The 24348-nt window shown below is 35.0% G+C and overlaps 1 protein-coding gene across 1 annotated transcript in view; it reads right to left on the bottom strand.

The window, feature by feature from the left end:
- Positions 1–24348, bottom strand: part of PTPRD (protein tyrosine phosphatase receptor type D) — a 270043-nt gene that overhangs the window by 77154 nt on the left and 168541 nt on the right. The window contains 7 exon segments of the mRNA XM_032214325.1: positions 12804–12901; positions 19919–20024; positions 22401–22407; positions 22464–22478; positions 23210–23251; positions 23253–23283; positions 23286–23367. Of these exon segments, the coding sequence (XP_032070216.1) occupies positions 12804–12901; positions 19919–20024; positions 22401–22407; positions 22464–22478; positions 23210–23251; positions 23253–23283; positions 23286–23367 (381 nt within the window).

The raw sequence follows: 24348 nt of genomic DNA, 5'->3' as shown, positions 1-24348 counted from the left end.
TGGATTGAGCCCATGGGGTGCTTACATCTGACCCATGGGGCCACCATGGAAACAGCAAAGGACTGGCCTGTGGTACCTCCGGCAGCAAAAATGGAGCTCAGTAGGGCTGCGAGCAGTCCTCCTGAGCTCTGTTTTCATTGGCAGAGGGTTGAAGGATGCTGTCCCAGCCAAAAACGGAGCTCGGGAGCCTGTTTTTCCTGGCAGAGTGCTTGGGCAACCACAGATACCCCCGATACGAGTGATATTGAACTGCCATACCCACCCTGGTGCCACAAAATAAAATACAACCCTGATGTGGCCCTCAATGAAATTGAGTTTGACACCCTGTGAAAGAGCAAATAATTATCAGTAAGTGCTATACCAGACGTAAGAACAATCAGGCTAAAAGAGAAGCCATGACCAAAGGAAGATTTGATAGTTCTAGAAAAACAGTTCCAAAATTGATTGTAAGATGTACAATCTTAAGAAGAAGAAAAACCCAGCAACTGATCCTTCCCAGTTTAGTTGGAAGTCACGGTGGTTCTGTCTAAAGAGACACTACACTTAGGAACCCCAAATCTGAAATCTGATACATCTCAAAGTTCCAGCCCTATATTTCTCTACATGGAAGCAGCAGTTCTGCTTAGGCCTGAGAGGTTGTAGAAGTTAATCTAAAAATGTTACGGATACTGGTACTGCTTTGGCTCCTACTCCACGAGTCTTGGTTTTCAACATTTGCCAGTTTACTCATTCTTAATCCCTCACACCACATTATCTTCTGAGGACGACCCCAAATAGTTGGAGTTCATCAGTCTATTCTAAAGCAATCCTAAGCACCAGCCAGCATACTTCTTTGAGCACTTCCCAAGGTAAAGATTTTCTATGCCTCAAGGAAAACCAATGAAGTTTTACTCTACTTCTAACTTGTAGCGCTGTTTGTCCCTACATCAATAAGAAGGCATTCTGTTGTCTCAACAGCATAAAAAGAACATTTTCTGCTGCCAATTGCGTGAACAGTATAAATGAAAAACTATTTAAGCTCAAGAACTTAACTGCATTTTAATATCACAGCCTCACAAAGGAATCAACTGTTGTCTGAAATTTAATCCAAAATTATACTTAATTTTTTACAATAAAACCAAGATGTAAAGTATACTGAATTTATGATAATATTTATAAATAACATTTGTTATGAGCACATATCTAGCTGGGCACTGTGATCCTTGACTTGTGGTATAGTACAAGAGCAGTGGTGGGTTTAAATTTTTTTTAGAACCTCTTCTGTAGGTGTGGCTTGCAGGCCATGTGACTGGGTGGGAGTGATTTGCTGGCCATATGACCAGGTGGGTGTGATTGCCAGCCATGTGACTGGGTGGGCATAGCCAACTTGTAAAATGTGGTGAAACTCACTTAACAACGCTCTTGCTTAGCAACCAAAATGTTGGCTCAGAAACTCTGGCATTTGAGGCACACAATTCTTAAGGCTGTCAAGTTACAAGACCCTTGCACCCCTAACTCTTTAGAAAAAAAACCCCAAGGGTGTTCAAATTTGACAGCTTTAAGACTTGTGGAATTCAACTCCCAGAATTCCTCTCTCACTCTTCATCTTGATGATGTGCGGATGGGTGGGAGGAGGGAGCTGGAATGGCACTGTAGATTTGTGGAACCTCTTCTACAGAAGAGGTTAGAACTGGCAGGAACTCACCCCTGGACAAGAGTGAAATTAGAGACATGGGAGAAAGGTCACAAACTAAGTAAAGTTCTTTCTACATACAAAAAACCTCCTACTACACTATAGAGATGGTTATGATATGTTTTCTCTCTGATGTTGTAGTTTATGCAATTTAGAGAATATTTGCAAGGAACAGCATTTATTTAAACAACTATCAGCAAATGGCTTTACATAGTTAGGAAAATACCACAGCACTAAACATTGCTGAAATGAAAGTAACTTTTGGAAAAAGAGTATCCTCATATTGCACTATACACGGAACAAAATAATAAGAGTGTTAGTAAATGTCAAAATGAATAGATGGTGAGGAACTGGAAAATCATTAACTACCAATGAAAATGAATAATTTGACCCTCTTTTACTAATGTCAGCTATCACTATGCGAATTTCATCTTTCAGATGAATCCATATAAGAGGCTATTTTCTATTCAGGAAAGTTGCCAATTGCTTGAGATCTGCATAGTGCATTAGCAAAACATGAATGCTAAATACTTGAATGCTAATACATTATCATGGCAGCTTGCCAACAGAATTTCATTTTTCTCCTATGTTAAGCCTTGAGCATCACGAAGTAAAAGATGACTTATAAGAGGGGATTGTATTTCTCATGCTTACAAATCTGGCAAGGTTGACCATAGTGAACATAATAATAAAAGGTATCAGTATTTATTCCTGTATTCATCAGTCTAAGGCATATTAAAAACTTCAGGAAATTATCAGCACATCATTCTTGCATTTAGGTAAAGATGCTTGCTACTCTATCTGGCATTTTATTGAAAGGTTTGGAAAAACAGGATTCACAGAAAGGGAGGATACAGTGATCTGAATACATTAGCATTTATATTCTACAAGAATACAAACATTTTCATGTAAAATCCTCATCTTACCCTTTTAGATTTTCTCTTTTACAAGAATAAAAGCAAAAAAAGACTCCTAAGACAATCAGCCCATTCATCAACAAGTAAGAGTATTCAAGCATAATAGCCAGGTAATAACTGAGATAAGAACCCAATTAATATTGGCTCAATTTTATACTAGAATCCTATGCATCTCTGGGAGGTGAGTTTTTCTGCAATTAGTGGAATTACTCTTAAACCATACTAAAATTTTCTCGTGTATCCATCAACATTTTGCTGCATACTAAGGAAGGCAGAAATAGCGGAAGTTAATGCTGTTAGCAGAAGAAGAAAGGAAAGGCTATTAGCCTTTAAATTCAGAGCACCAGGATTTTCTAATACTAGGGATAGGCCTTCAGAGCCCTTTCTTTCTTGAGGGTTGTGATTCCAGTTTGTTAAAATATTCATGAGTGGGAGAGACATGGGAACAAGGTCAGCCAATGAATAGGCATAGCAACTAAGTCAGCCAATGACAGCTTAACAGATCTGAGTCTGTGCAGAGAACTGAAACAGAAATGTAAGCAGTCTGCTGCTCTGAAAAGTAAACTAGCAGACTGTCTGGATTTGTCTGTAACACTCCTGTCTTGTATTTACTGGGAAGAACCATCTGTTGGTATTGTAGATTTATTTGTCTATTCTTATGTATATAAAGAAGTTAATTAGTCCAGCTGAATCAACTATCTGTGTGCGCTTTCTGGATTTGAATTTATGCAACAAACTCTGATACAGTTCCAGAAATTCATTACATAATTCCCAGTCGGTCTAAGTGGAAATTTTCCTAAAACTTTTCCCAGAAAAAAATACAAGGGGAAAATCTAAGTTAATTTTAGGTTCTTCCACTTTACAATATCAACCTAGTTAACAGTAGTGCCTAAGTAACTCAAAATATTAATATATGCTTCTCTGGTTTGTATAAAATAGGCTCCCAAAGTCGATTAAATATGAACTTGAATATGAATGTGAACATTGAAAGGATGGATGGGCAGGCAGGCAGGTAGGCAGACAGGCAGATTTAACAATTGTAGAAGAACAGATGTATGTATGTATGTATGTATGTATGTATGTATGTATGTATGTATCCATGCAGGCATGTAACTGATTTGGGAGTTTGAAGGTGAGACCAACATTGAGAGCCAAGATCCCGTTGAACAGAAGTGAAATATACTGCTTGTAGCTTTGCAGATGCACATTTCTTTTCAAAGATATTTGTGAGTTTTCCCCCTTATATAGGAATGACTGAGGTGCAATGTAGACTAGCCTCCTCGTGGTGCTCTCCAGGCAATGAGTTACAACTAAATAGTCGATACATTCTGGCTGCTGGACTTCACAAGGATCTCCCATCAAGAAAACGCAGCATGAATAAAACAAAGTAATGCTGTATTCTGTTATGCCATACGAAATAACTAACTAACTAACTAACTAACTAACCAACCAATTAACTAACTAACTATCTTTCTGGCCATACTGATTAGCTGACAGTACAGAAAGCCATTATATATGCATATAATCATGTATGCATGGATTAACATATACAATGTATGGAAGAAACAGTGAGGCCTTCCCTTTTCTTTCAGCAGTTCTAAAATAGATTGTTGTTACCCATTACTCTTCATGGTAGACAACTAGCCATATTAGCCACTAGTAGGAAAATTCTTTCTCTCTTTCTTTAGAAACTTCTGTTCACACCAGTCAAATACATCCCCCCCCCCAATTTGTATCAAGATTGCTGGTTGAAATAGGAAGCAATGTGGCTTCCATCTTACTGCAAATGATACTGGATTAGTTAGATGGTTTGTGAAGGACTAACCTTGGGGTTGATGGAAAGAGAAGCAGATAACTTAGTGTGTGGCTTTTTGGTATTCTGTAGACTGAATAGATGCACAGTCCTCAGACAAAAACATCGACTTTCCAATTCATCATAGAGGAAAAATAGTTTCTGTTTTTGCCAGTAAGAGTGGCCAAGAATATAATATGGCTATGATATGTCAAATGGACTATTCAACTCTGTCCTACTAGACTAATCTTTAAAAACACTTACATATAAAGACTGCTTTGAATTAAATTCAACTCCTTGAAGGTTTGAAGAGATATGCCTTTCTCCCACAAATGCAATTAATAAAATACCCCTTCAAATGTTTGGTATAAATCTAGATGCTAATACAGAATAGATGACTTTTGAACAAGTGTTAGGAATTTACAATAGAAAACTGTATTATCTGAGGCAGATGCTGGTCATTCTAATTCAATATTCTCTAGTACACTAACTTGCTGCCTAAGGATTTACAGAAACATTTTCTAATTAAGTGGAACTTAGCTTGGGACTTTCTTGCCTTTTACCCTATGACTGAACTACATCAATTTCAGTTTAAGTAGTAGGATCATTCAGCTATGACTGAAGAATGCAATACTTCATTTTCTACAACAGCATCTTATTCATCAAGGACTGTTTTTTTTAAAGAAAACTGAAATAATACACTGCAGCCGTACAAATCCTAACTATAGAAAACACACTCAACAGCATTCCTCAGGAATTTAATAATACAGCGGTCCAATCCATCATCTGGTATAATATACTGCATAGCCATTACTGAGAAGCTTCTGTAATTAAAACTCAAAAGAAAAGTCACTCTTTCACTCTTACTTTATTTTCATAGTGTGCAAGAAAAAACATTTAGAAATGACTACGGTAGGTACCTGCAACGTGTTCATATACTCCATATCATAATTACAAAATGAACAATAGAACAATTGTTTACTTGTCACTTTAATTGTTTCTTAATCATGACATCTTGCTGTCCAATGGAGTCTGGGAATGAAGCTTATTTCACTTTGTGTGTTTGCGATGTGCTTTAAAAGTGCCTTTAGCTATTTAGGCTGCTATTTTTAGGCTGATTTAATTTGGGATATTTTGGGGAAAAAATAATTTAAATTAGAACATTGCTGAATTTTTGTGAATAATGTCTTGGGTTAACATACAATTTATGTAGGGGAAACTGGATGCTTCATGCCATTTCCCCCACCTGCTAGGCTGCATTTCATTCCAGTCCATTGTGGCTTATTCTGTTCAGGATACAAAGCCTGCAACAGAAGTCAGGCAAAATGTCCTGAAATGTGCATATTTCTTAAAGATCCAAATCCATAGTTTTTACCAACAGACTCCTTTATAGCTGATGAGAAAATGGAGTGCAGATTGGAAGGGCTGTATGTGTAACTATTGCATAGAATGGTTTCATGAAATGATCTGAGGAGAAAGTGATGTACTTATTTAAAAAAACTCTGCTTTAGGTTATTAAGCTGCTTAGGTTGGCTAATAGTGCTTCAAAATAAAAACCTCAAAATTTAATTCACTTAATAAATTATTTATGTCATCCATCACAAAACTGATGATTCAGTAATTGACGCTGACAAATTTTAGTAAATCTACTAGGGTTACAGCAGTTTGGTGCAGAGCCAGGAACATGATTTCACCTTCACCAATATTAAATGTTAACGCAAAGAACTGCCTTAATGGACAGCTCAAAACTGGATGAGCAAGGCCATTAAAATGATGTACTGCAGTTTGGCAGCTAGGTTAATGCATACTTTTCCCTTATGTTTCAGTCTCTCTGGGCCAGTTCGTACACTCACTTATTCTTTCATAGTGGAGTAAAAGGCACATGGGAGCTTTCGCGAGGAAAAAAGGAATCTGTAGTTACACCCTCTGCATACAGATATTCACAAGGAACTTACCTTGTATACAAAGCCATTTGTCCATTTGAGAACAAAATGGGGAATATATTAACCACTGATTTTAATTGTACGAAAACCTATATTCATATATGCAGCTATGTAATTCTGAAACAAAAGCACAAAGAGAAACAAGGCCCAAACCCAGAAATCATAAATATCCAAAAGATCCCTAAGGATCTGCTGTTCTATTGTAATATATAGATACATTTGCAGAGACCAGCTGCCAATAAAGTTAAGAATGAAGTAAGAATTTAACTGAAGTAGTACTATTAATGTACAAAGATAATGACCAGTCACTTAATAATTATTTGAAGTTACGATGGACCTCAAAAAAGGTATTGTATTTTTTGCTCATAAAGCACACTTTCCCTCCCTAAAAATGGGTGGAAGTGTCTGTGTGTCTTTGGTGAATAGCAGCTGGGCGGAGGTGGCAGGGTCTTTTTACAGTGCTGAACCCTGCCTCTTCTGTCTTTGTCATTGCCCACCTCTTTTGTCTCTTTCCTGCAGTCAATAAGCAGAGCTAGCACAGGATACCTATCTGTGGTCTTTCTCAGGCTCCGATTGAAATGTTTTTGTCTTATTTGCTCTTATAAACCTGTGTCAGGTACATCTTATGAAGTGAAAAATACGGTACTTATGAGCCAAATATGATGTTCTGACACAGTCACTTGATCCTATTTTAGGTGCTTTGCAACTGACTTGAATTATGGACGTTCCGGCAAAAAATTCCCAAACAATGGGTTCTCAAATAAAATGCTTAAAGCATATTTGACATAAGGCTGTTCTTTGTATGATACAAGATCATTACAAAATCTGCTTCAGATCATATTGGGATTGTAACTGTTATCAGAAGCACGTAAAAACTCATTATAAATAATTGGACAGTAAATGTTCAATGTTGGGCAAATGGCAGCAGGAAAGATGTGTTTGTTCAACTGTCCATTCAGCTGTTTACCTTACCCTAAAAAGGCAGTCAAGTAGGACAAGACTGTTGTCCTTCTCTCCCCCTCCTCCTCTCTGCAAATTGCTGTCTGGCATTTCCTGCCCATTTGTCTGTTCTCAATCTTCCTCTCTTCCCTTGCTTCTCTTCCCTTCAAATACTGCATCTGCTGATACTTTAATTCAGCACAACACTGTTGAGCAAATTTTGCTATATCAATTGAGACCACAGAACTCAGATCCACTAATAAAACTAATCATGTGATATATTGCTAAATTTCAACAAACATACATTTCCAAATAATTACAATATATAGTTTTACTGATGTCAAGCCTAATTCTAAATAGGGTTAGCTATAAAACATAGATGGTGCAAAGTAGATCACTATGTATACCTAGCACTATGCTTAGGCATTAGGGCTGGATAATACTTCTAAGAGAGAGCTACTTTGGCACAGTGGTTAAAGCGCCAGGATAAAACTGACAGACTGCGGTTCTGGTCCAGGGATGAGTTCCTACTGGTTCGGACCAGTTTGGCCGAATAGGTAGTAACTCGGCCTGCCATGGCCCCGAACTGGTTCTATTGGCAATGGCACCATCTTTGATTTCGGTTCTGCACATGCGCAGAACAATCTTCATTGCAAAATGTATTTTTTTCCTCTTCTAACATGTGCGCATGTGCAGACCATATGCGCATGTCAAACAGCAGTAATGCCGGTAGCAACCCATCCATTTGGTCCTGTCTCCTGGCAGCACAGAGTAGTATCTATAACTCTCCCCAAAAGTTGTGTCAATAAAACCATGGGTCCTCAGCAACTTTTGATGCTGATCACCATTTGGTTCTTATCTTCCTCTCTTACTTCCACTAAACAACACTGGTATGGAGATTATCTCCTCAGCTGAAGATTTAGCAGAAACTCTTAGGAATGTCTTCTGTAGTTATAGCACATCTAGCTATGACATTTTCTTGCATCATTGTAGATGGCAGACAGAAATTTTGTGTTCACATAGGCTTATAGTTTTATGATCTCTGGGTGAATATTGCAGTATTTTCTTGGCAGATAATGCAGTAATTCATGACTGACATTTTTTATTTGTTATTGACTTGGTCCAATTGAAATTAATCATAATCAAGATCCAACTGAACAATTAATCTTGTCTATGTTATACTCCATTTGTTTCAAAGACCTTAGTCATAATTCATTTTAGCTAACCTGAGGCTGATATATTTTCATGTATGACTTTTACTGCGCTATTCTTATTGGTTTTATTTAAATTTTCTACAATTTTCTCTTTATGTTTAGATTTTAGAATCAGTCAAGCAGACATGAGAGATTGGACTGGATTAAAAAAAAATATGTATCTAATTCTAAACTCTATCCCAAAGTCAAATCTCGTGTAGAACTTAGAGAAATCTCCAAACATCAAGGACATTCCAAAAGAAGTTGTAAGCTAGGGTTTTTCAAACTGTTTTTCATGGAACTCTTGATGGGATTCCATAGGACCAAGAGGAGCAGGAAGGAGGGGGGGTCAGGGTATCCATAGCATTTTTCTGAGGAAAAACAATCTAATCCCAGTCATTGTACACTATTTGTTTGTTTGCGTGATATATTAATATCCCAAGTAATTTTAGTTTTGTACATTAGAAATACTATTTTACATTTATTTTATCAGTTTGTTTTTCATACTTCAAAATAATAAACAAAGGAGCTTTCCAGGACCATAATTGGAGCATCCCTTTTACTTAATTACTTAATACATACATTTGATTACATAAATTGCAACCCTTTTAGTTTTATTGTCAACTTTCTATCTCTAGACCTTGCTTTTGATCAGGTTTCTGGGATTTTTTAAAATTAAAGTTAGCTTGAAAACTTCTCTAATATGGCAAATTTTGCTTTACAAAAATAGCACTTTTTATTTTATCAAGGTAATTTGATAATCTCTAGACTTTTACACCAGTTCCCCAACCGTGGACCGGCACCAGTCCCTGGCATGCCAGCTGCCATGTTGCACAAACAAGTGAAGCCCCATCCATGGGATGCAGGCAATATGCAAAACCATGCCCCCTCTGGTCCACAGAAAACCCTTTCTCCATGGCACTGGTCCCCTGGTGCCCAAAAAGTTGGGGGCTGTTGGTTTAGACAATTGATTTGAACACACAGCAAAATAAAGTGTACATAACTTAGAAAATTTACACTATGGCAAACAGCCATTGTAAAAGTTCATATAAAGGAAATAAATGAATACCAGCAAGTGACTGCATGATTTCTTGACTGTGAACACTAATAATATATGCCATTAGCATAAATCTCTGCTTAATAGTGTTGTCACTTTAAACCCTAACATGACCTTCAAGGAACATGATTTAGTGAATGTTAAAACTGCATTTTCATTTTTGACAGTAATGAGATTATTTTTCAGACAAAGCCTAAGACCTTACCTAACACTGAATATTACATAATAAAGCAACTGAACATAAGTACTGTAAAATAAATATACAATTGCTAGTTAAATGCCTCTTGTTTAAGATATTAGATGTTTATATTCTATGGATTGAACTATTTATGTAAAGGTTCAAATAAAATTGCATTCCAAAGGCAACATTTATTAAAGTTTTATCAAACTGTTCTACACAAAGGAGGCATCCACATTTAAAGATATAGAGTACTAATTTATTTGCATTCTTTGTATGATGTCAGTGTCAACCTGAAACAACATGTTTTGAAAATCATTAGTTTTGAAAGTATTGTATATGAAAGCTATTTTGAAAGCTTGAAAGTATAATATCTGTTAATAAGTTGTTAAACTACCCATATTTTAAAATAAACATTTTACATATTGGAATTTAAAAAGATTTTATAACAGGAGCTGAACACGATAATATTATATGATGCTAGATGAGCCAGCTGACAAAAATGTCATTGTGCTATTGCTTATAAGGAGTACTAGTATTCTATCCTAGCAGCTGTTATTCCAGTAATAATTTGAATTTAATGGAGGAAGAAAATAACAGTTTCAGTACTTAATTGCTTGAAGAATGTGGTATAATAAGTATTGCCTTTTTAGTAACTTCATGCAAACTGTATTCTACTGTTGAGTGTATTACGGTGGCTGCATCAAGCAGCAGATTCTGGGGCACCAATAAAGACACTTAAACTGTTATTTAATTGGTGTCCAATGCAGGGAACCAGAATCACATTGTGAGCTGATCAGAGAAGTCTTCTTTATTGCTACATGCCCATTTACAGGAAGTGCATTCTTCTGGGAACAACCAGTTAAGGCATCTCAGAATTTGGGGTGGGGGGGAGAGTACAAGTCTCCATTGCTTCCTCCCCTGCAGGGATTTCAAGCTAGCAGTCTCTTAACTCCTCCTCACTCTAGCTGCAGATTCTGCCACAATTAGTTCATTTTGCCTTTATTGAGGACAATGCTTTTGAACTTGGGTGTGAAATTAACAGGTGTCAATATGCTGTGCCTTAGGGGGTGAAGTTACAGCTTTGCTTGAATCTCAGGTCAGAGGCTAAATAGGCAGATCTGATAGACTCACTTTATGACCGTTTCAAGAGACATGGATCTGAAAAAGACTGAGTTCAGGTAATGAGGAGGTAGATTCTAGAGGGTGCATAATTGAAGAACATGTTGCACCTACTATGGGATAAGCAAGGAGATTATCAGCACATTACCTTGAAAAGAGAACATAATGATAATAATAGAATAACAGAGTGGAAGAGATCCTGGATCCTTAATGTTCTTCCTCAACTTCAAAACATGCCAGAGGTTATATAAAAACAACTTCCAAGCCCTTCCCCTCCAAACAGATTGAGTTGCTCTTGCTCTTCATTTTGGGTAATCTTGACCTTTGTTCTGATTTGTAGAATTTTCTGATACTGACATCCTGGTTTGTTGCAGAGAACTCTTTCTTCTCCAAGCAGGTGACTCATGTACAAGGTAAGATATGGATCTTTTAAAGTCTTAAGTGCTCTCTGATTAATTACTCACTTGACACAATTATCAGAAATAAACACAGGCATTGAAAAGTATTTAATCTATTATCCACTGCAGTACTACTATACATACTATAGAATTTTCTTTGAATATTTGGGTTACTCCTCTTTTGTTTCATTCAATGGAATATTAGAAACAAAATTACATAAAAAGCCTTGGGATTATATTATTTGTCCATTAAAAAGATTCCCCAAGAACAGAATGGGACCAAATTTGGTGGTGGTGACAACAATAAGTCAGAAAAAGGAATACATAGTTTCAATGTAAGATGAGACTAGATGGGACTACTATAGGGGAAAAATATGGAAAAATTGTCTAATGCTTTCCAATGAGATTGGGTAACAGCTTGGAAGACTACTGACCATCCAATTATGAAGCTCCACTTTCCCTAGTAGCATGAGCCAGAGTAGAACTGATATTAAGGAAAAAATCTTTAAGATTCTGCATGCTTCCCCTACGTACTGTGCTTAGCAATAATTAATGATATTTAATGCATGTGGCCCTATTGTCTTCAGCCATATCTACTAAGAATGGCCTCTCTGTGTTTGCGTGCATCCTGGGAGTGATTATCCATGGGATATTAAAAGGAACTTCATAATAACTTCCCATGATACTACTAAAAGGTGTTACCATGAATTAATGAACAGCGAGGTAATAACTATACCCATCCTTAGTATAGGCAACATTACTCTGCAAACCAACCTAATTCTAAACTAATTACTTAAATTCTTATGTAGGTTTAAATTAAGCTCCACATATGACAAAATAAATTTCATGTAGGAGTTGTTATTTTTTCTGCCCAAATTATTTAGGTACTAATTTTACTTGGTGTTGAATTCAGCTGAATTCACTGTTTTATCCATTCAATGTTAATATGCTGGTGAAATTCTTCTTATTCTTTGTTAGGCATTGATTTTAGAATTTTATTCCTGAAGTGGTTAACACCGAATTTCTATTTTTTTTTTAATTTTAAAAGGACATGTAAAAATTAAATATTTTCAGGTATTTATTGATACTAAAGAAAAAGATACCATGTTTCTTGTTAGTCACTTCTTTCCATTCTTCCCATCCTAGGATTCTTCCACCTTCCCTTTCTTTTTCCTACCTATTTATATTCTATTTCATTGTTAAAAGGAACTGATTTGGACAGAATGTCGCCCAAAGAGATTTAAAATACTTTACTATCCAAACAGAACATTGACTTATTGAAAAAAATCTTCTGGAAGAAAATGCTGACTTGTTAAGAATTTGCTTTAATATTCATAATGGCATAAAAATAATGAAGCAATTAATTCTAAAATACTTACACTGAAATCTTATTCTACTCACAAGCTGCTATGCCATTTGTTTAGGAATTCCGTGTTACTTTTTGAAAAATTGTCTTATTTTTTTTATTACGGTTAATTTATGTTTTATATTATAGACAGAAGTTGTACCTCCCAGGAGTTTATTCTAACCCATTAATATTGTCATTCTAAATTAACAATGAATCAGCCCCTGAGAAACCTGGAGATCATTACCTCATATTCTTGGGAAAATTTCAGGTTGTCATTTGCCTTCAGTCTTTCAATGTGATCTGCAAGTTCCAAAATAGGTATTGGTGGGTGGCTGGCCATACCTGTTAAAGTAGAAAAAAGACAAAATTGAAAAATTATGAAAGACAAGTACTAATATTCAAATTTTAAAAAAATATAGCAATTAAAATGGCTATAAAATGTGTAAACAGTAAAGATGTTTTAAGGTGATAGAAGCAGGCATATCGTTTAGTCACTCAAAGCAAGACATGCTCTGAAGCCAGATTACTAAACAAAACAAAAAACAAAAAAATCAAGCAATTTCCCCAAACAACCATTCTCTAGTGTTAGAATGACTATATACATATATATTTATATATAATAATAATGTAAATATATACAAATATCTTTACACACAGATATATTATGGCAAAGCTTAATGAAGTTAGCTAAGTGCAAAGAATGAGATTGTTAGACCTTATGTTCATTTCTCTTTGAATAATGATTCTTAATGTCATATATAATCCCTTGTCTTGAATTGTGTGAAATGGAAATGGTGTTGGACTTAGGTGAACAGAACGTGAATCGAGAGCAAGGAGAAACCAATCAAAGAGTCCTAAAGAGTTAGAACAGTTGAAACAAAATAACTTATGAGAAAAACTAACTTGAAGAATGTAGGTTACCAGGGTAACCAGAGAAACTTGGTCCTGCAAAAAGAGATTTCAAAAATAAAACAGGGGAAGAAAAAAAAAAACCTCATGTGTAATTTATAAAATTGAATGAAATGAAATAAATGAATAGCTTGGTTCTTAAGAAAGTAATTACTGTATTTAAAGAATTGGAGAAGTTGATTAAGACAAAGAATAATCTAATGATTTTTTAAATCATGTTATAAAAATTTAGGACATTCACATGCAGCTATGGATAGTCAGAGTAAACATGCACTGCCCCTTATAGACAACAATCAATAAAGACAAGATTGTACATCAGACATTTAAAGCTTCAAAAATGTTTCCACTAGTAGCAGATTGTAGTGGCAGGGGTTGTACAGAATCAGTTTTGTGAAACACAAACATGCAGTTCACCCTACTTTCTCAGAGAAAATATAAAAATCTCAACCCCGTTCCCTTTATCAACCCGCAGATATTACCTACAATCTACTTCAGGTGTAAACATCTTTGTCTACAGATGGAAAAAAACAGTGAACATTGAGAAGGGTCAGAAAAGGAATGGAGCGGGATGAGATGGGATAGAAAAGCAACAGGGTAAATTGGAGACAGGTAAGGGGCAAAATGGGGTCAACTAGCATGATCTGCCAAGCTAAAGATTTTTAGCAAATCCACAAGTATTTGCTCAAATGAGTATATTTTCAATTGCTCATGGTGGATGAGTTTCCATCCATTCAATGTATTTCTCATATTGTAAGCTTGCCTAGAATAGCTTGTTGTAGGGAAACATAAAATTGACTAGAGTTTTAAACTAGCAAACCCCAGATGTATGGACATTATGTGTAAACAAACAAAAAAAGATGGCAACTGAAAGGAAGAGTGGGGGGCGGCTCAAGCTGGAAGCTATATTTTCCACAGGTCCAGGCTGTTTCATCATTGCAACTTTGAAAGATGTATTCTACAAAAGATAGTTGCATGATGCGACACAGCTTTATGTGTCATGCTCAGGAAATGATAATATAAAGATATAAATTACATTTGCTATGTCCTTACTAGGGATATAGAACTCCTGGCTTAATGAAGAAAGGGTCATCACCAGCATGTCATTTAAATCCTGCTGGTGGCACTGAAGATAGCACTATAGAAGATAATATGATGTGGCAGAACTAATTAGGTACATAACAGTTCTTTTGATTGTTTGGTAAGTGTACAAAGTGCACACACATTATGGAAACTACTTTCAGAAAGGAAAACAACAATATTTTTATTAATTTGGGAGATGTTTATTATCTCTTATATATTCATATGGAATATTTAATCTGGTGATTTGTTTTAGAATATAGCCAACACATTTTTAATCCAGATCGAGCATCCCAGTGACACAATATAGAAAGAAAAAAAGGCACAAGAAAATGCTAGGCTTATTCAGAAATGGAAGTTGAATAATGGAACATCTAAAACAGTGAAACAGAGAAAATAATAGACAAAGATGTTTAGACCTTTTCGAGCGAATCGTGGGAGAGAGTTATTATCATATAAGGATTGAGTGTGTAGTTTGGCTAGAGAGGGAGGACACAGAGCCAATCAGGGAAGCGTAGGGGACTGAATTACTGCTCAAAGCTGTAAAAAGCAAAGCCAATTGGAAATGGGAAAGAAATTAGTAACAGCAGTACACCATCATATTGTCAGTTTTTACAGAGACCAAGGTACTATTCTGCATGCACAATACAATGGGGACATTCAGAACTGAGAAAGAGACAGAAAGTTCAGACTACCCTAATTTGTTCATATATAGAACCAAAGAGCTCTATTAGTGGATTATATTATTGCAGAACTGGATCTCAATACTCAATTTTATATTATTGAAAACCAAGAACATCATTGATATGAAATAATAGATAATAAGCCTCAAATGCAGGCTTATACAGAAATAACAAAATCTTTAATGTGCCCACTCTTTAGTAGAGACAAGTAGTCCAAGATGTTTAAATCATGTCCATGATTTTAATTGTTTTTACTGTATCCATATTGAAACATCTCAGAGAAGAATTCCTCTGTATTTTGCTATTTATATTAGCATTATCCTTCTACAGGGAGGCATTTGATGCTTATCAAAATGTGCTCCACAATTTGTTCTCTTGTTTAAGCCAAAGGGATAAGTTTATTAAGAAGAAAATTAAACCACTTCTAGAAACAACCATCTATTATTATTATGTTTATGAGTTACATAAAATGAAGCCTTTTCTTGAATTTCACAATAATCTTATCAAAGGAAATAATTAGAAAAGTAGTACAAGTGTGTGTGGTTTCTTTCTTTCTTTCTTTCTTTTTCTTAAATGTCTCCTTTATTTCATGCCCACGTTTTATCATTTATAGTTATTTTCCTTTAAAATGAATTTGCTTTTTTGCTATACAACTGCAACTAAAGGCCAACTGGTAATGGGCTTCGCATTCAAGAGTCCATTTTAACTTAAATACTGTAGAATACAGATGGCTTGATGTTATGAATCTGGAAAGCATCCACTGTTGATGCATATTGCATGACATGTATCCTAAGAGCATTTTTATTAACAGATATGGGTGGAACAGCATATGCCAATGTTTTCTTCCCTCCATACTGCCCCATATATTAAAAGAGAGATGGGAAAATATAAATCAAACAACATAGAAATGGAAATTATGTAGCCCTGATGCAAGCCACACAATAGCAAAAACATGCATGTATCAGATTTCATTGTGAATAATCCCATTTGCCCAGGTATATTAGAGATACAGCATTCTTCAATTACTAGCTATATTTATTCTACGGTGGTACATGCTTCTGAAAAAAGTGATAATTTTAGAATGCACATGATATATGCAAACAAAAGCACATAAGCAATAGCAGCATTCTTGTCATTCATCTCAAGGATTAAAATGCTAAATATTCACATTTGCTCAGCTTCAATGGGAAACAAAAATAAGAAGCAAATACACCTTAGTAACAGGGTCGCTGAAGATGGGTTTTAATGGCTATATATTATCTCTTGGGGTTAAGTACTTTACTGATTATTTTCAGAAAACATCCCCATGATTTTTTCTTAAATTCTTCCCCAGCCTATTATAAACTACTCCACCTTTAACCTTATCACCTTATGTTGTATGAACAATCAGAGATGATTCCTATATAACACAGATTCTGATACAGTCAAAGGCTAGGTTTTGGCCACCTTTTATTGGCCACTTTTGGCTGCTGCAAGAAGAATCCCTTTCATTCAGGTTGCTGGAGGCCTCCCTTACTGGCTACTTTAATTTTGAAAGCAAAAAGAGTGTGAGGACATCTGGTCCCACAGAGGTGTCTGCCTGTATAAAGCCTGACCAGGACTTTGCAATGCAATGTCAAATGTTATCAAGATTGTTTATATACATGTGTCTAAAAACCCATGTCATCTCTCAAAGGCCATTAGGCTTGGGGGGAAAAAAAGGTCCCAATGGCATAGCAGCACTGATTTCTCCTTCTGGCTTCATTAAGCTCTTTTGCAGTTTTTTTTTCCAATAAGAGAAACAGGTAGAGTAACATCATGGGCAGATTAAGACTTTATATTTATCACTCTCAAGAGGATGGGCATTTCCAAAAATAGGCTATTGCTGCTAGTTCTCCAATTGCACAGAGTGATTTGTAGAATGGGAGAAATCTGCCATATACGCCCCATTTTATATCTTTGGGTATCTGCTTGTTACACAAGTGACTTTGCATATACGACTGGAAGAAACAAAGAAAGGTTTCAGAAATGCTACAGTTATTCCATCTGATCAAGGTTGTGATCAAGGTTTTGGTTTAAGAAATTCAAGAGGAGGTGGCAAGAAAATTCTCTTGACACAGTTTACATTTGAATCAGGCTTTTTGTGTGCATGTATTCTAGGCAGGAACAGGCATGTAGTCTAGGCATCAAGAGATGACCGGATCAATATGGACAATCTCAATCCTACTGCTCATTGATTCATTTGACATAGATTTCACATTAAGGAGAAGAGGTTTATTGATTAATAGATTAAAATTTTAGGAATGAGCTTTTCTTTTGGCTCTTTTTTATTTTTCATTTTTTTTTAAATTAAAATATAGCTGTGCTGCTACAAGTATAAACAATATTTAAACAATCTGGTTACTTCTACCAGCAAGTTTTGCAATGTTTCTTTTTGAATCTTTTTCTGTGATTTTTCAATTATAATGGATCCAAACTCCTATAATCTATAATGGGTATAACTCCATAATGAAAAAGCTGCAGTTCACGGTATGTTCCAAAATTTAGTGAAGGTACTTCTCAAGGAATGACTGAGAAAGTCATTTGAAAAGTCTCCTCCTGTAGTCATAAATACCACATGGAATTGCAAACAAATAATGAGAATTTAGATATCTACCCCTGCAGTATGGTCTCAACCATATCTTCTGTGAATACAAAACTGAATCTAGCTTAGAAATTTTTGAATAGACACAACTCAATTGGCTTGCCCTGTGCCCTTTTACTAAGATATTAGTTCTATTCAGACATTGAAACCAATATAAACCAACATTGGTTACTTCTGAAGAGTTAGAAGTAGTATTAGTATATATTGGACATTGTCCCTCTTCACATGGACAGAGAGGTCTTTACATTTTTTATCACACTAACTGTGATAAAGAAGAAGAACAGAACCAACTTTACTGCCTGCATTCTCCTTTTACCTTTCATTATGTTTGCTTAAGTGAATTTCTTAATGTCTAAAAAGCAATTTTCAATTCATTTTTTTAAATACAGGTACTATATGGCGGAAGACTCAGGAGAGTGTTGATTTACCCATTGAAAATATTTGTACATTATTTCCCATTAAAAGTCTCAAAGTGCTCAATTTTAAAAATGTCAAATTGCGCTGACTATCTTGCATATTGAAATTTATTATAGAGACATGAGTAAGATTAGAAAACTATGAAACAAATCATTAAATTCAATGCGACAGTAATTCCAACTGTTGCTGATAGTTCTTTACTGTTGTAATGTTGTTCAACAAATAATTAGTTGCAACTTTTGGGTTTTACTTTTCTTTCACCTTAACCCTTTTCATTCATCACTGTATCCATGTTCTTTTTGTATTCTCATATCAAACTAAAATATGTCACGGAGTCAAACTAAATTTGAGAAACTGAGAAGACAGATTGTTCTCATTCTCAGAAGAACGTATTTTAGGTTAAACTCAGGTTTTCATTGTGTGTAAGATAAAGTGCATTCTGGATGATTAAATCCAGAGTACAAATACATATGTATGCATTGTTGAGCTGTATGGATCAGGCAGTTGATCTCAAATGTTTCTCTTTTGTATATAAGTATTGTTTGCTTCACTTAATGTAAACATAAAAGCCATGCTATAGGATTTGATCTACATTGTAGTTTACATACAGGCAAATAATGGAGTGATAAGCATGCATGAGTAAGTGGATTTCCAACCAAGAACTGGGCATAAGAGAAGCAATATAGACTTAACAGCATGTATATCTAATATATATTCGGTATATAGCATATATTCAATTCTAATAATTCAATACAGAAAGCATAATTTACTTAAATCAGAAAGTTACTGTATTTCTATACAGCGTGAAAGCTGCAATGCTGATATAACATACAGAAAGTCCTCAACTTATGACCACAATTGAGCCCAAATTTCCGTAGTTAGTGAGACATTTGTTAAATGAATTTTGGCCCATTTTACAACCTTTCTTGCCAAAGTTGTTAAGTGAATGATTGCAGTTGTTAAGTTAGTGACACTTCTGTTAAGTAAACCTGGCTTTCCCCTTGATTTTGCTTGCCAAAAGGTTCATAGGACACTGCTACCATCATAAATATGAACCAATAGTCGTAAGTGTGAAAAAATGATCCTAAGTCACTTTTTTCAGTGTCATTGTAACTTTGAACAGTCACTAAATGAACTTTTTGTAAGTCAAGAACTATCTATAGTTATTTCGTAACTAACCAACTTTCTTTTTCTCTTGAGCCTTTAATAGTTTTCCTATTACCTTGGCTTTTTTCCTTCCTTCTGGTGTGTACATTTAAAAGAATTTTTAAATCCTCATCAAGATGAGATTCTAATTAAGACAGTACATGGAACATTTGAGGGAGGAAGGACATGATTATTTTGAATTTATGAACACCATTAAATATCCCACTAGTCTATCTCATAACTGTGGCCTTCTAAAAATAATATTAATTAAGACGAAATATGATTAATTTGGGTACATCTCACTAGCATAAGCCCAACAGGAAAGAAGCACAGTTTGAAGTAGATTTTTTTTAAAAAAAACTCAGTCTTCAATAATCAACAGAAGCCACATAATCAAAGGTATTTTTTTTTTCATACAGTATTTACTCTTATGAAATTATGAAACACCAAAATCATCTATGGTGATATGTGTTTAATAATTAAAATAGAATATTTGCAGATTACCTGGAGTTTGAAAATTTAGGCGTCTTCGCTCTACTGGATCTGTGGGATGATGTGAAGGGATTTCTTTACTGTTGGGGATACTGTTCTTTCTAGAGTCTGTGTCTGCCTTTTCCTGCATAGAGAAAGTGAATGTAAACATTAAGATGATTAATCAAGAATTTGCTTATTTATTATTGATATCACTATCCCTCTTGCCAAAGCAACATTAGCTACCCATAATTATGTACTCTCTGATATATTGTTTTGGTATACACTTAGGATTTTAAAACATCACACAGAAACCAAGTTTCTGTAGAATCAATGAAAATGACACAATTATGTTATAGAATAATCTGTTATGAAACATGTTGCATGTGTTTAATTTTTTTGATGATGTAGGACAATGAAAAGGTAATTAAATATGCCTGAATACTAATAAAATTAAGAACAATCAGAGTACCATTAAATGTTACAAGTGCACTGATTTCAATAACATTTGTACATGTTTAATCTCTGGAATGAAACCTAGTAATTATTGAAATCCCAAAATTTATGGAACCTTAATTTAGGCTTTTCTAAAACTATTTGAAGAAAATAATTTTGGTTCATGTTCAAACTATTGGCTATTGCCTAATCCTCTGCAGCTCCATTTTCTGTACTGCACCATTTTATTTAAGAGAATGCAAGCTGATTTTATGCTAGCATTAACATACCTAAAAGGTGAATGTGTAATATTGAACAGGGTTTTTTTTTTTTTTTGCAACTCTATGAATCTCTATGCTGAGTGTTTTTTCGGTTCTACCACACAAACCGCGGACGAAAAATCGCGGTCGACGGAAAGCGCGTATGTGACGTCATCACAGCGCGACGAAAAAGATCGAAAAATGTAAAAATAAAGCTAAAACCTTCCCCTAACCCCACCCAAACCTAACCCCAACCTAACCCTAACCTAACCTTAACCTAACCCTAAACCTAACCCTAACCTATAACCTTAACGTAACAAAAATCTAACGCTAACCTTAACCTAATGCTAAAACGTAATGCTAACGCTCTAACCTAACCCTAACCCTTAACCTAACCCTAACCTACCTTACCTTTATGTGAATCGGCTTGCCTGTAATTTAATTTTTATTTCAATTTTCGATCTTTTTCGTGCGTTGTGATGACGTCACATACGCGATTTCGTCAAACGCGCTTTGTGGAACGCGCTTTGATGGGTCCGGTTTTTTATGGCATCTTGATTTTTTAATACCATTTTTTACCTGATAATGAGATAAATGTTTTCCTTCAAATTGGGGTCATCTTTTTTCTGATGATGAGGGTTGAAAAGTGAATTGATATGAAGTTGAAATATCTTCTGATGTTGTTACTGGGATGTTGTTACTGGAGATACCTTTGAGAATATGATTAGCTATGCACAAGGTTAGGGAGGAGACCAGTGGTGGGATTCAGCCAGTTCGCACCTATTCGGGAGAACTGATTGTTAACTTTCTAAGCCGTGTGGTAAATTGGTTGTTGGAAGAAATCTCATTTTGGTTTTTTCCCCAGTTTATAGGGCTAATCCTGTAATGAAGGCAGGAAGGAAAGATTCTGGTGTTGTTTCTAGCCTAATCTTTATTGCTCTGCTTATAGAAACTGCCTCTCTAGTTAACCCTTATTAAATGTAACAGCTAAGGCAAAGCACCCATCGATGTGAGTGACGTTGAGTTGGCCACGCCCACATGGTCACATGACCACCAAGCCACACACCTATCCAGCTGGTCATTAGGGCAGAGAACCAGTTGTTAAATTATTTGAATTCCACCACTGGAGGAGACCCTAACTTTACTTGGTGTCTGGTGAATTTCAATACTAAACATACCTTCTTTCCCTGTCTACCTATTTAATCTCCCTGTAATTTTCTTATTTCTCTTTTGTTTTCCCTGCATCTACCTTCCCTCTTGTTCTATTTGCTGTTTCTAGGGAAGCAGGAATGGGTGGTATTTACCTATGTTTCTGTGCACGAAAATGTGTTCCACTTACGTGCATGTGAAAGAATAGATGTACAGTAGAATACAACAACTGCTTTTATAAATGGGATTGCTTATTTTACAGGGCATTAATTTTAATCAGTAGCTTTGAATTCAATCCCTGTAAGTTTGTTTAGCCCTTTCTTTGTTATTTTTAAGTGTAGCTTCGAGCAGGCTTTCAAAGAAACATATGAATGTGTAAACATTACTAAATTGTTGAATATACACATTTACCAGTGCATATTGGGTTCCAGGACCAGTTTCAAACTTAATCTTAAATCCACAAAATGGGTATCTGGGCAGTGAGCAGGATTTTTTAAAGCTTTTTTTTTTTTAGTTTAGCCTTCATTGTTTTTTTATGTTTTCATCTTCCTTTGGGGAAAAAAATATCTTAAACTTCAGGTCTTCCTCCTTTTCCAAACAGTACATTTGTTTGGATTCCTTTAGACTGACAAATATTCTGTTTGGAAACCTCAAATAAGCTATTTTTAAACTGTTTTTCTCATTTTCCCTTTTCTGAGAAATGGAAAGCAAGTTTTTTTAAAAGTTTATCTCACCTGTCAGGTTTACTGCTCCATTATTAAGCGGCAGAAAAAGAGAGAAAAAAGTTGAATGTTAGTTGGCCAATGGCAAAGTAAGTTACCATGACAGAAAATGCTCTTTCACAATTAGGGTACAAAATCTAGTATCCCTAACACCTTACTGAATTTGTGTAAACATTCTCTACTTGTAGGAAAGATGAAAAATAATCTCTTTTGAGTAAATATACCAAAGTATATCACATTTCTTGTCTTGTCTCACTTTGTCTTTCATAAAAATAAATAAATCCATCTTATTTTTTCCCCCTTAAGAGATATTGTTTTCCCTAGTAAAAAGCATGCCTTTTTCCACAGCCAGTACTCAAACATGGAATTAATTTATATAGCCACACATGGTAATGTCAACAAGAACAAATAGCATGATGATAACAGTGTCAATTGGTAAGAATGAAACTAAAATAAGGCACCTGAAAACATAAATTGCAAAATCTACTCCTTTTTCAAGAAAAAAAATTACACTGACAATGAGATTTGTATTCTTTCCTGATAATTATTGTGGTCTTGTGTGGATATTTTACAGAAATCTAGAAGAGAAGTCTATCCTGGATGATATCGTCATCTGTTAAGAACGAAATACTGATTTTATTCAATGAAACAAAAGAATCCTTTATGTAAGGAAGGTTCTTTTTTAATCTAAAAATATTTTCAATACAATTAACACATCTAAAGCCTGCCCTTCTCTATACACTATTTTGTAAACTTACCTTTTATAAAGTAGAATAGCTATAACAATACAGATGATAATACACTGCAAGGACTGGTCCTACAACCCAGATCAACCCTCTTCCTCTTCTGTAATTGGCTGGGGATTAAGATCCACTGATACAACTGTTTCAGAATATGGGCTGGTTGCATACATGGTCTGGATGGGAGAAAAAATTGACTTAATAAAATAATGAGGAATGTAAGACATTTTATTGCATATATATTAGAACTAGCCACAATGAGCTTTGTTGCCTTCTCACAGTTAAAGATATAGTTTGCCAAGACTTATAAAACAAAAGTAGAAGACGGATTCCTGAGATGATCATTCTCAAAGATAAGTATAATTGAAAAAGAATATTAAAGTAAAAAGATGTTCTGCAATTAACAATCTACCTGGGAAAATAACTACCATAAGCCTTTAAGTAAAATGCATTAAATTCAGCAAAGCCAACCTAGTAAATACATGTGATAGGTTAACAACCATTTGAAAAAAAACCCCCATGTAACCTGCACATGAAATGTTAATATTGGCTGCTCTTCTTTCCCAAAGTCTTTTTTCCCTTACTTTTTTATTTTAAAAAATATATTAAAGTTAAAATAATTCAAGCATGTAACAAACATATGATACAGGTAACTTGAACAACAGTACAATTAGTTATTTAATCAATTCAGGAATTCTATTTTCCTTACAATATTTTCTAATTCTGTTACATTTCATTGCTGGTCAGTGGCAAAATACTGTAATTAAAGAAGTCAGCTTTGCATTTCTTGATTAGTTCCTATTTTCCAAAAATGTTTTAGAAAGAACAACATTGTTTTGAGACAAGAAAGAGGAAAGATAGATGTAAAATTCATGTCTCAGTAATTATCAGATATTTCAAGAAGCAAAGCATAAAATATTGCTATAATGATTAAAATGAGGAGACCAACTGTTATTCTGAGAAATGGAAATACTAAAGAGTTAAAGCTATCATTACTTTCTATGCCAATGTCTTTAATATATGTCATATTCAATCATTACCCTTTCAATTTGGAGACAAATTGTATATGTACATGTGAACGACATACCATATATCTAGAATAAACACACATATCGTAGTTTGATGATGTCATATCAATACGAGAAGGTAAATAGAGA

Source organism: Thamnophis elegans, chromosome 3, assembly GCF_009769535.1.
Source record: "Thamnophis elegans isolate rThaEle1 chromosome 3, rThaEle1.pri, whole genome shotgun sequence".
Lineage (NCBI taxonomy): Eukaryota > Metazoa > Chordata > Lepidosauria > Squamata > Colubridae > Thamnophis > Thamnophis elegans.
This window is presented reverse-complemented; position numbering and strand designations above follow the sequence as displayed.